This window comes from Tribolium castaneum, chromosome 9 (genome assembly GCF_031307605.1).
Source record: "Tribolium castaneum strain GA2 chromosome 9, icTriCast1.1, whole genome shotgun sequence".
Lineage (NCBI taxonomy): Eukaryota > Metazoa > Arthropoda > Insecta > Coleoptera > Tenebrionidae > Tribolium > Tribolium castaneum.
This window is the reverse complement of record NC_087402.1, coordinates 1,935,256-1,945,777: the sequence shown is the minus strand read 5'-3', so window position 1 is coordinate 1,945,777 and position 10,522 is coordinate 1,935,256. Positions and strand designations below refer to the sequence as shown.

General features: G+C 40.2%; 5 protein-coding genes across 7 annotated transcripts; 4 read left to right on the top strand and 1 right to left on the bottom strand.

Annotated features, from left to right (window-relative positions):
• Positions 1 to 586: 586 nt before the first annotated feature.
• Positions 587 to 3,064, top strand: MED17 (Mediator complex subunit 17). 3 transcript variants are annotated; one of them, XM_015979177.2, is made up of 5 exons: positions 587 to 781; positions 833 to 1,521; positions 1,572 to 1,777; positions 1,879 to 2,790; positions 2,849 to 3,064. In XM_015979177.2, the coding sequence occupies exons 1-5, from the start codon at positions 693 to 695 to the stop codon at positions 2,882 to 2,884; spliced, it is 1,932 nt and encodes a 643-aa protein (XP_015834663.1). In that variant the 5' UTR covers positions 587 to 692; the 3' UTR covers positions 2,885 to 3,064. The 3 variants fall into 3 exon arrangements, with proteins under 3 accessions (XP_015834663.1, XP_008191784.1, XP_969541.1); XM_008193562.3 differs by having other exon boundaries at positions 2,843 to 3,064; XM_964448.4 differs by having other exon boundaries at positions 1,879 to 3,064.
• Positions 3,065 to 4,388: 1,324 nt separating this feature from the next.
• Rsf1 (Repressor splicing factor 1) lies at positions 4,389 to 5,924 on the top strand. Its single transcript, XM_964230.5, has 2 exons — positions 4,389 to 4,543; positions 4,932 to 5,924. Exon 2 carries the CDS (start codon positions 4,936 to 4,938, stop codon positions 5,491 to 5,493), a length of 558 nt encoding a protein of 185 aa, XP_969323.1. The 5' UTR covers positions 4,389 to 4,543; positions 4,932 to 4,935; the 3' UTR covers positions 5,494 to 5,924.
• A 547-nt stretch (positions 5,925 to 6,471) lies between these two features.
• Prx5 (Peroxiredoxin 5) lies at positions 6,472 to 7,432 on the top strand. The gene is made up of 3 exons (XM_964161.4): positions 6,472 to 6,641; positions 6,714 to 6,848; positions 6,899 to 7,432. Exons 1-3 carry the CDS (start codon positions 6,534 to 6,536, stop codon positions 7,220 to 7,222), a joined length of 567 nt encoding a protein of 188 aa, XP_969254.2. The 5' UTR covers positions 6,472 to 6,533; the 3' UTR covers positions 7,223 to 7,432.
• A 638-nt stretch (positions 7,433 to 8,070) lies between these two features.
• LOC657644 (malate dehydrogenase) lies at positions 8,071 to 9,435 on the top strand. Its single transcript, XM_964091.4, has 4 exons — positions 8,071 to 8,639; positions 8,687 to 8,887; positions 8,932 to 9,154; positions 9,199 to 9,435. The coding sequence occupies exons 1-4, from the start codon at positions 8,169 to 8,171 to the stop codon at positions 9,426 to 9,428; spliced, it is 1,125 nt and encodes a 374-aa protein (XP_969184.1). The 5' UTR covers positions 8,071 to 8,168; the 3' UTR covers positions 9,429 to 9,435.
• Positions 9,404 to 10,464, bottom strand: LOC657564 (uncharacterized). Its single transcript, XM_971158.5, has 2 exons — positions 10,321 to 10,464; positions 9,404 to 10,275 (listed from the first exon to the last, which is right to left on the bottom strand). Exons 1-2 carry the CDS (start codon positions 10,390 to 10,392, stop codon positions 9,451 to 9,453), a joined length of 897 nt encoding a protein of 298 aa, XP_976251.1. The 5' UTR covers positions 10,393 to 10,464; the 3' UTR covers positions 9,404 to 9,450.
• Between the last annotated feature and the right edge of the window lie 58 nt (positions 10,465 to 10,522).

The window sequence follows — 10,522 nt, the reverse complement described above, 5'->3', positions numbered from 1 at the left end:
TCTCCGGCTAGATATCCGGAAGTGAAACGCAAAAGCTGCAAAATAATTCATTTTCGACCCAAGTTAGTGTTTTTTCAGCCTGATTTAGTAACATTTAGCAAAAAAATCAAAATCTTATTTCAAATACGTGCTTCAATGCTCGAAAAATTAACCCATTTCTTATATTTTTAACTTTGTATGTTATAAAATCGTACTTATGCAAATTTTTCACTAACTTTGATCAAGGTTTTATAATTTTTTTTATTCATTTAATTAAGTGTAGTGTCTTCGCATTGTATTTAACAATATTTTAACTGTTTATTTAAATAAAATACTTGTTTTTTGTTTAAATCTTATAATAATTCTACTTTGGAATAGAGGAAAAAAAACTAAGCCCGGACCAGGGATCGAACCTCGAACTTTTGAGTTTACGAATGCCCGATTAATTACATTGTCAAAGTAAAAGCTTCGAAAACAGTAAAAAAATAGAGAAAACGTTTAAAAACACAAACAGTTTTCTCCAAATTCTGATAATGCATTGCTAAACAAATTAATTATTAAAGAAGTTCCGAAATAATTTAGTATTTTCCAACAGTTTTCTACTTTATCGACGTAGGGACCGACGCGGTGGCGTTTTTGTGGTAACCTCAAACGTCAAATAGCGGTACAAAAACAAATAATGTATTGTTAATTGTTATCTTAAGTGTAAAAAAATGTCTTACTCGGTAAATATATCAGTGGAAGCGCCTATAGAAAACCAAATACAAGAAATCACGTACGATGGAACGGAAATATACCAACCGTAAGCACCCAACTTTTCAGTTCATTGAAACACCCAATGAATTTATTCCAGTCCGTTGACTCTATCAGAAAGTCTCACCAAATACGCCCAAAAAATCGACTTTAGCAAAACTAGTGATATTGACTTTAAAAAAGAACCAGGGGAGGCAATTGAAGACAATAAATCTGACTCTGACAGTAAAGACGCTTTCCAGTCAAGTCTATGGCCATGGGACTCAGCCAGAAACAAACTACGCAACGCATTTCAGGAAGTTTGCGTCTTGGCTGACGTCCTTGCCATAGCTAAGGACAAACGCTACATGGTCTTGGACCCCGTCCAACAAGAACCGATTGAAACCAAACCAATGGTGCAAATATACGCCCGTAAGAAAGCACTAGCTGGGGCTGCCAGTGTCCTACTCACTGGTGCCGAACGACTGAAAACGTCCCAAAACGAAGCTGCCAGAAACAGAACTGTCCCAGATTTTCACATAGAATTGTTAAGATTGCGCCAAAATTGGAGGCTTAAAAAAGTCTCAAATACAATAATCGGGGACTTGAGTTATCGCACAGCTGGCTCTAAATACACACAAACTGGCACTTTCGAAGTTACGAAAGCTGAAGACGATGATAAGACAAACAGTCCGCCTAGTAGTCCAATACCTGGAGGTGCCACAACGGCCAAAACAAATTCCGCTTTGCGAGTTTCAATTCCTTCAGAATTGCAAGGGGTGGCTTATATTGAAGTTTTGTGTCAGAAAGGTGCGTGTGTAACGCTTGGTGTGCTTTTTAATGTGGTTTATTTATTACAGATCAAGAAGATCTCTGTAGTGTTAATGTAAATTTGTTAGGGTCAGGTCCACCAGCTTCAAACCCTGACATGCACTGGCAACAGAAGTTAGAAGCGGCGCAAAATGTTTTGTTCTGTAAAGAATTATTTAACCAACTTGCCAAAGAAGCAGTTCAGTTGCAGGCGCCTATACCACATATGGTTGTAGGAAATCAAATTATGGCCACGGTAGTTGCTTTTATTTACGGAGGATTAAAATAGGAGGTGAAAGACTTCCTCCTAGTTTCAGTCCTCCGTACAATTTCACGTTAAGTAATCACCACTTTTAGGTTTTTCCCGGCATTCAATTAATAATAGGATTGTGTCACTCAACTGTAGGCGACAAAAAACAACAAAACAATAACTCATCAAAAACCGATCATGACCACGTATTGGAACACTCATTACACCAGTTATTGCGAGAAGTCCACCACAAAAACACCCATCACCCATTCCCCCACCCAGCAACAGGCCCATTAGGCCCCTCAAAGAAACGAATGTTGGCCGGACCTATGGCCGCAGACAGATACGAATTACTCGAAATGACAAAATCCGAAACACTTCTTGAACAAATCATCAAACAAGCGCAACACTTTTTCATGAGATTACGGACAGAATACGTGCTTGATACAATAGCTAAAGAAGTGAAAGATCCCCTTATAAGCTCCCACTGGAACACTTTAAACAGTCCGACGCAATCATGCGTTAAAATCAACATTTCAACACATGGTTATGACGCTCTCTGTCGGACGCCTCTCGTGATACACGTGGGTGAAAAAAGCCTCAAGTGCATATGTAGAGATGGGAAAGTCATGCACATGAGTTACGAGCCGCAAGAATTGCGAGATTTGATTTTTTGCCACATAAACCAGCACCAAATTTTGGCGGTTCAAGCGTTGGCTAAGACAATGGGTTGGCAGTTTTTGGCCAATTCGAACCATTTGGGCACGGGGGCTGTGGAACCGCTGGGAAACGCTAGTTCGTGTCTTTTGGCGTCTCCCACAGGTGATAGGATTATTGCAGTTAGGTGTGAGCCACAGACGGGTATCCAGGTCTGTGTGGCTCATTCGCCCAGGAGCGATTTTTTCCCCAGTAGGTTGGTGACTGAGCGAAAGTGGGAGCATTTAGGCGGACAGTTTAGGGATGTTAGGTTGGAAAAAATGGAAGGCAGGAATTTCTTGCATAAGATGGAGTTGTTAATGGCGAGTTTGACGAGTAGCTCGTAGGTTTGTGAATAATAATTTTTTGTAAAAGTTATAGGAATCAGGGCCATGGAAGTTGTTTGTTTGTCAGTAGGTACGTCCCGAGGATTATTACGAACTTTTTTAATTTCAACTTGTTGAAAAAAAGCAGCTTTTTATTATTCCTTAGGCCAGATGCGTGTTTAAAGTATTGTGTACTTTTTGGAAATACATAAATTACATTTAATTGTCGGCGATGCGAATGTGTATTAAAGTTGTATTTATTTTAAGGAAACCCAGTTTTTGATAAATATGTGACTAAATTCTCTTAAAAAATGTCCGTCTTTTTCAACCCGAAAACACTGAATTTTTTAAAATGAGCCGTTGTTCACTGGAACAAACCGTTTTGCTCTACGACTTTTAGTTTTTCATTTTTTTTAATTTCTCATTTACGGAAAAACTTTTCGAAAAAGTGGAACTATTTTAATCCTCACCTCTGTAAAATGATCCGGGGAATCGATTGGCATCAAGAACATTGACAAATTCCTAATAGTTTTTTAGTTATGAATTTTTTAAAATTTTACATAATATTGCTTTTATTTGCAATTTTCTCGAAAACTGTTAGTCGGAGAACAATAGTCTTTTTTGAAGAAGATAGATAATTAAAAGAGCTTTCCAACGATAATACACTTCATGGGGTTATCGCCAGTAGTTTCGGAGTTATTGCTCGATAAATGTTCCGGCTACCGGAAATCGACCAAAATCGCGACAAAAATTAGTAAAATCAAACATTTGGACTTTTAACAACTCGAGTGGGTTGTAGAGGCATATACAAGTCCGAAAAACTATGATAGAACGAGTTTTAAAAAAATAATTTTTTCACTTTCTTGAAGGTAAGTGTATTACTCAAGAAATTTTGGTTGAAATGGGTTTTGGACCCTAAAGATGTAGCACCTACCTTTCTTAAATCCAAAACTGTGTGTAAGGCAGTCATTTGAACCGGTATTTCCCCGGGTATATCCTGGGGTGTTCCATCATAAAACAATCAAGAGCCGCGGGCGCGGGCTGTTCATGGCGCCAGCGCGCCAACTTACCGCCCGGGCATTCAAATTCACAAATATTTCACAAAACACGTGTCCCACTTTGCACTTTTGAACCACCAATCACGATTAATGACTGATTTAGTTTGATTTTGATAACAACAGCACCCACTGTGACAACTTTAATGACAAATGTCAAAATTGGGATGACTGATGGCATGGCCAATGAGTGTGAAGTGAGGCGTAATGAGCGTCGCGAAATCAAGACGCCTTTGGTAATTTAAAAAAATGGATTTTAGTCATTTTAAAGCCTTTATTGATCCCAAAAACGTGCTTTTTTTGTAGAATTTCGATTGAAAGTTTGTTTTTTACTTTTGCTCAGTCTCTGGGTATTGCCGTTTCATTGTGCTTGAGTGAGAAAAGTTTGTATTTGCGTGACTTTGTTTTGAAAACCAAAAATCTTTTGGTTCAGAACGCGACTGGATCGCCTAAATTGTTACTTTTTTTGTAGTTTTTGACAAAAATCATAAAAGATTGTGGGTTTTTTGAATCGTATTGGGGTTTTTCTGTTCCGCGGTCTGGCCCGCCTGCTTGCCCGGGCCAATCACAGCGCGGCCAAGTCCCGGGGCTAGCCGGTTGGTCCATTTCCACTCACTTCCAAAGCACACTTCGATCGCTGTTGTGTTACTTAAAAAAACACCGTAAATCTCCGTTGACCAACGCTTCGAATTTGGGTAATCTAGTTGTAAAAATAGTATCTGCGACAGCGCAATCATCGTATTTATAATTTCTTGTAACCAAATCGCCGTTTTGGCTGCGAATCTCGTCAGTACTCTGTACCTAAAACCGACGCCCTGCCATACCCGACATTTTGTTTTTGATTTGCTTTGCAAAAAGTTTCGTCGAGTGCGTCACCTCCACGACTTGGGTATTTCATCGTTAATTTAGTTAAGTATTCCGATTTTCGACCCATACTAGCTCGAGCCACGATGAGCCTTCATCCCCGGCCGGTAAATTGCACGTTAACCTCTCTTGTTTTGTACCCAAATCGCTTAAAAAAAGTACGAATTCGCCCAAACGACCGCTAGTTTGACCTTTTCTACGCAATTCTACGTTCCACAGAACCATGGGCGATCGCGAAGAACGAAGCGCCAGAGTCTACGTCGGCGGTCTCACAGACAGCGTCAAGAAGGAGGACCTGGAGACCGAGTTCGAAAAGTACGGAAAACTGAACTCAGTGTGGGTGGCTTTCAATCCCCCGGGCTTCGCTTTTATCGAGTTTATCAATCACAGCGACGCCGAATCGGCCTGTGATAGCCTCAACGGCACCGATTTCTTGGGCTCGAAGCTGCGCGTGGAAATCGCGAGGGGCAAGTCCCGCCGCGGGGGCTTTAGGGGCGGCCGGGGCCGAGGCGGGCCCCCGTACCGCGGGGGCGGCTACGGTGGCGACCGCGGCTTCAGAGGCGGCCGCGGGGGGCGGCCTGGAGGCCGCTTTGATTCCTACGGGGGAGGAAGGCGCGATGATGGAGGGCGCTCCTACGGAAGGGATTTTAGCAGGAGGAGAGATGGCTACGGGAGCAGGAGTGATAGCTACAATGGGCGAGGGGGCGGAGGCAGGAGGTTCGATAGTAGTAGCTCCCGGTTCAGGTCAAGGTCGCCGGCGGCAGCCCCACCAAGACACTAGTTACGATTAAGGCATAGTTTGTATTCTTATTTTTTATATTTTCGTTCAGTACAATAATGCGGAAAGCTGATGATGTATGACTAGTTTAAGTGAGTATATGGATCTGAACTTTACGATGATGATGACGTATTTATTGTTGCAAGGGGCAACTTAGATGATTATTTTATTACTTCGTAAGAGTGAAATAAAATCTAGTACCTTAACAAATATCACGTGTTAACACACGGTTTTTAATGGCTTTCCGGTCATACACAGTGTGTCTCACTGTTTTTCATTACTTAATTTCTTTTCATTGTTGTTTGTGGGATGAATCACCCTTTACTGTAATGGCATAATCAGTTGCAAATATCGAATCGATATTTTTACTAAATAATCGCCACTCTTTATTTGTACAAAAGGCTCAATACTAATAATAAAAGTGTTAGATCTTATTGATCATTTTTTAATTGCTGCCCTTCAAACTATCCTTCCGAGTACCTATGTAGCTTCCATGATTTTTTTTAATAAGGACATTCCACTATTCCTGGAATAACTGCATCCCGAGAAATTCATAAATAAATTATTCAACAGAACATAAGCGAAATATCTGACAAACTAAATTCATTTGAACTAAAAAATTGCATTATTTGGCGGAATGTGGTCATAAAAGCGCATTTTTTCTATAAAATTTTGCGAAACCCAATTATTTCGCTACTTTTGCGTTTCAGTGACATTTTTTCCATCGGGAATACAATTATTTTACAAAAGTTCGCAGAAACTAGGTTCAAATGCCGTCTTTACTAAATACTACCACCGATTATTTACTACAGTTACAGATGTGACTCACGAGGATAATTCTGAACACGAATTTAGATTAAATGTAACTAAAAAATGTATTTCCTTGCAAATGCTTTCCGGATGAATTACGCTAAATCAATTAATTGCCTTGAGAATTAAAAATTGAATAGTACTGGTGGGTGCATGGTTGCACTGCGCAGTCGTTTTAAGACACCAAGGTCATCTCTTATTCACTTTTCTAAATAATTAAAAGCCGGTATAAAATGAATGTTGGTCAACTGACGTCGAGCAGAATCATTTGCAACTCATTGTTAACTCAGTTTGTTAAAAGAACACTGAAAACAACAACAGCACTCAACATGCCTGCAAAGGTAATATAGCTCTTTATTATGTAACATAATCACATGTGAAAATGGTTATGTTTATATTATTGTTTATAACAGGTCGGAGATTCCCTTCCAAACGTCGACCTCTTTGAAGACCTCCCGACCAACAAAGTCAACTTAGCCCAACTGGCAGCCGGTAAAAAAATAATCATTTTTGCAGTCCCTGGTGCTTTTACACCCGGTTGTTCGAAAGTACTAACTGTCCTTGAATTGCGCACTATTATTACATGCGATCATTCCAGACTCACCTACCTGGTTACGTACAGAAAGCTGAGGAATTAAAGGGTCAAGGGATCAGTGAGATATTTTGTGTTTCTGTAAATGACCCATTTGTTATGGCAGCATGGGCTAAAGACCAAAAAACAACCGGAAAAGTCCGACTTTTGGCCGATCCTTCAGCCGCTTTTACCAAAGCTTTAGATTTGACTGTTGATATTGCCCCACTTGGGGGCACTAGGAGCAAGAGGTACTCCATGGTTGTTGACAATGGCAAAATTACCTCGCTTCAGGTTGAACCTGACGGCACTGGCTTGACCTGCTCCCTAGCCAATGCAATCAAATTGTAAAGCAACATGTCTTTGAAGTGCTGTTGTAATGTTGCATTATTTTATTTTATCGAGGATAGGAATTTATGGTTGATATTTTTATTATTAACTAAGTTTTTTAGTTTCTGATTAAAACTATTTTCAAGGCTCGTTGCAAGACCAAATAGCATTCATTGATTATTATAGGTTTAATTATAGTACTAGTGATAATTAATAAACCGTTACAAAGAATTATCGTATTGTAATTAACACTTTTTCCATATCCATTTTCCTAAAAAATTGTTTTTTCTTAAATCAAATGTCGGCAGGAACTAAGGAAATGATTAAATATTCTTGGAATCATTTGCTTAAATATCGACTGAGTAATTGTGCTTTTCTAACAGTTAAAGTTTTTAATTATGCAAATCGTATCGATTGGTTCTGCTGTTTTTACACCTGACTTGCCTCACATTGCCATGAATATGAATAAGTCTTATTAAAGAATAAATAATTTAAAAAAGATTGTTGTGTTATGAACAGATATGTAAAATTCAATATAACGAGAATTAAGTAAATAATGCTAAAATATTTAACCATATCAAATGTTGACTCTTGGTATTTGTATTACAATTGTTACGATTTACACAATAAATTATTTAAAATACGTACATAATACTTTGGTCAGCGCTTTTGCATTTTATATCACAGTGTAGTTATATAAAAAACACATGTTTTCATAATGCATAGACGTAGTAACAAGACAAAATTTAAAAAGTTTGGAAATTAACGTTTTGTCTAAAAATATTTGAGGGAAAAAACAACTTAGGCAATCAACTCTCCACGTTTCTCGTTTCCTCGAACGTTTAAACATGTATTTGAATTGTTTAAAAACTCAGATTCAGATTCAACCATAAAGAGAATTTAGTAAATTCGGTCCAGTCAAAAAAATGTCAAAAGTCGCTCCGTCACTCAAAATTTCCGCTGAAAAATGTTTTCAAAGTCAAAATTAAGTGTCCTCCCTAAAACCCTTCGTTTCTCGTCATCGCTGTGTCCCTCCACAGCCCCCATCAAACCCATAGTTACCCTTTTAGACACCTTGAGCAGTGTGGGTTCCAACCTTGCCCTTCTCCTAAAACAAAACCTCGACATTTACGAGTTACGTCTCTTCGACGAAGAGAACAACACTAATGCCTTCGCTTGCGACTTAAACGAAATAGATACACGAACAAAACTGAAATCATTCTCTTGCAAATCGCTGAAAAATGCCATTGTGGGGGCACACGTGGTCATATCCACCGGCGGCTGCCAGGAAAAACCTGGCTCAAGCCAAAGAGAGTTGTTTGATAAGAACTTGGACAATGTGCGAAATGTTGCAATGTTTCTGGCGGAGTTTAACCCCGAGGCGATTTATTGCATCGCCAAGCCGCCAGTTGAGGCTTTAGTGCCGATGGTGTCCGAGGTATTACTTCCAAAAACTCACTCAAATTTTTAATCAATCAATTGAAGGAGTACAAAAAAGCAGAGACCTACGACCCGAGAAAAATCATCGGTGTGGCAACCGTAGCATCAATGATTGCCAACACTTTCATCGCCGAACACACTAATCAGAACCCTGCCGACGTCCTCTGCCCCATAATTGGGGGCTTGAGCCCCAAAACCACAATTCCAGTCCTCTCACAAACTAAGCCAAACGTCCCGTTCAATCCGGTAAATAATTAAAAAAAAAGCAAAAAAACAGGGATAATTTCCAGGACTTGTATAAAAAATTGCAAGAGGCTGTCGCCCACGGCGAAGAGACTCTTCTGTGCAAAGGCGCAATGTTTTGCTACTCGAAAGCAGTGGCGATTTCGCGTTTCATTCATTTGGTTGTAAAGGCCCTAAAAGGGGAAAAACACTGCGTGGAAAGCGCATTTGTGGCCCAAACCGGCCACATTGGGGAGTTTTTGCCGTACATGACCTCCATAGTCAAATTAGGTAACTGAACCAATCCCTAAACAATCCATCTGACGTTTTTTAAGGCCCCCAAGGGGTGGCGTCCACACACATGCCCAAAATAAACGACTTGGAGACGACGCGATTGAGGGCCGCTGAGCCCCACATTGTTGAAAATATTCTTCTGGGGCAAACGTTCATCCATGGCGACTTTTCAATTCCTCCGAAATTTAAAGTAAAGAGGACTTGTGACGCGCTTTTGAAACGCAAAGTACAAGAATGTAACAATCGTGCCGGAATGCAATATATTAACTAAACAATTTTGCACGGATTTATGTTTAATAACGATGGGTTCGACTGTATCTGAAGGTGCTGGAGACTATTAGGGGGCTCCCCGGACGCCCCAACCGGTGGCCCCCTTTGCCGAAACTACTGTCTTTCTTCAGGCACGATTTTAAGGGGTAGGAGCCCCCTCGAGTGTAGTTTTTCGACGTCAGTTTGCCCGGCTTTTTGTACAGTCTGATACACTTAGGTTGCTCGAAAGTTTCCTTTTCTTCGTGCTGTTTCTTCAAGTTGAGTATGAATGAATCCGTGTGTTTCAAAAACTTGTTATCGTCCAATTCCTCCTCCGATTTTTTCGCAACTAAAGTGTCCTGAGTGTCCGTCTCTGCATCTTCCGTCAATTTGGAAATTTCCAAAACATCGTCAGTTTGTATTTCCTGGCATTTGCTCGTAATTTTGATTTTCTCGACTTGCGTTTCGTCAAGATGATCGCCAAAGGATGGATAAATTTGGATTTTCTTGCGCCTGCTTTTAACAGGGGCGCTCTTGATGACTTGAATTTCCAGGGATTTTTTGCTGCTCATTGAGTCGTTCTTGTCCGGCTTCCAGTTGGCCCAATACGTCTCTTCCAGTTTTTCAATCACCGATTTCTTCGACTTGGTCTTGGGTTTTTTGCGGCTTTTCGGCACGAAATCGCCGTCGTTTTGGTCCGTCAGACTGACGTAAATGTGGTTGTAGATGGGGCATCTTTTGTGTCTGGAAGTGTGGGCCTGGACTGAGTAGCTATCACTGTCTGCGGACTGTTTGAAATTTTGGGGCTGGTAGCGGTCCAGGTCGAAGTCTGGGGGCAAATTTTTGTGCCGAAAAGATAAGTGGTGTTCCTGCAAAGAATGTGTAATGTGGGCAGGACAAGGGTTGATAATTACGCATTCCTCGGTGTAAAATTTCAGGGACCTTGCATTGTGTAATTTGGGACATTCGAACATTGAATACGCCATTCTGGACAATACAACATTTGAAAATTTTTGACGTGTCTAATGACACGAAAAGTGCTGATGCGGGAGCAAATAAGTGGGTTTTTAGATGATAAAAAATATTTTATTGGGTAATTTTGTTAGTTAAAAAATC

Bases quoted from the DNA above. Each gene is read 5' to 3' on its own strand.
- LOC657644 (XM_964091.4), top strand. From the start codon at position 8,169: ATGTTTTCAAAGTCAAAATTAAGTGTCCTCCCTAAAACCCTTCGTTTC. The intron at 8,888-8,931 runs GTAAATAATTAA...GATAATTTCCAG, and splicing joins CAAACGTCCCGTTCAATCCG to GACTTGTATAAAAAATTGCA. The intron at 9,155-9,198 runs GTAACTGAACCA...ACGTTTTTTAAG, and splicing joins GACCTCCATAGTCAAATTAG to GCCCCCAAGGGGTGGCGTCC.
- Prx5 (XM_964161.4), top strand. From the start codon at position 6,534: ATGAATGTTGGTCAACTGACGTCGAGCAGAATCATTTGCAACTCATTG. The intron at 6,642-6,713 runs GTAATATAGCTC...TGTTTATAACAG, and splicing joins CACTCAACATGCCTGCAAAG to GTCGGAGATTCCCTTCCAAA. The intron at 6,849-6,898 runs GTACTAACTGTC...CGATCATTCCAG, and splicing joins TTACACCCGGTTGTTCGAAA to ACTCACCTACCTGGTTACGT.
- LOC657564 (XM_971158.5), bottom strand. From the start codon at position 10,392: ATGGCGTATTCAATGTTCGAATGTCCCAAATTACACAATGCAAGGTCC. The intron at 10,276-10,320 runs GTAATTATCAAC...CATTCTTTGCAG, and splicing joins AATTTTACACCGAGGAATGC to GAACACCACTTATCTTTTCG.
- Rsf1 (XM_964230.5), top strand. From the start codon at position 4,936: ATGGGCGATCGCGAAGAACGAAGCGCCAGAGTCTACGTCGGCGGTCTC.
- MED17 (XM_015979177.2), top strand. From the start codon at position 693: ATGTCTTACTCGGTAAATATATCAGTGGAAGCGCCTATAGAAAACCAA. The intron at 782-832 runs GTAAGCACCCAA...AATTTATTCCAG, and splicing joins GGAACGGAAATATACCAACC to TCCGTTGACTCTATCAGAAA. The intron at 2,791-2,848 runs GCGAGTTTGACG...TAAAAGTTATAG, and splicing joins ATAAGATGGAGTTGTTAATG to GAATCAGGGCCATGGAAGTT.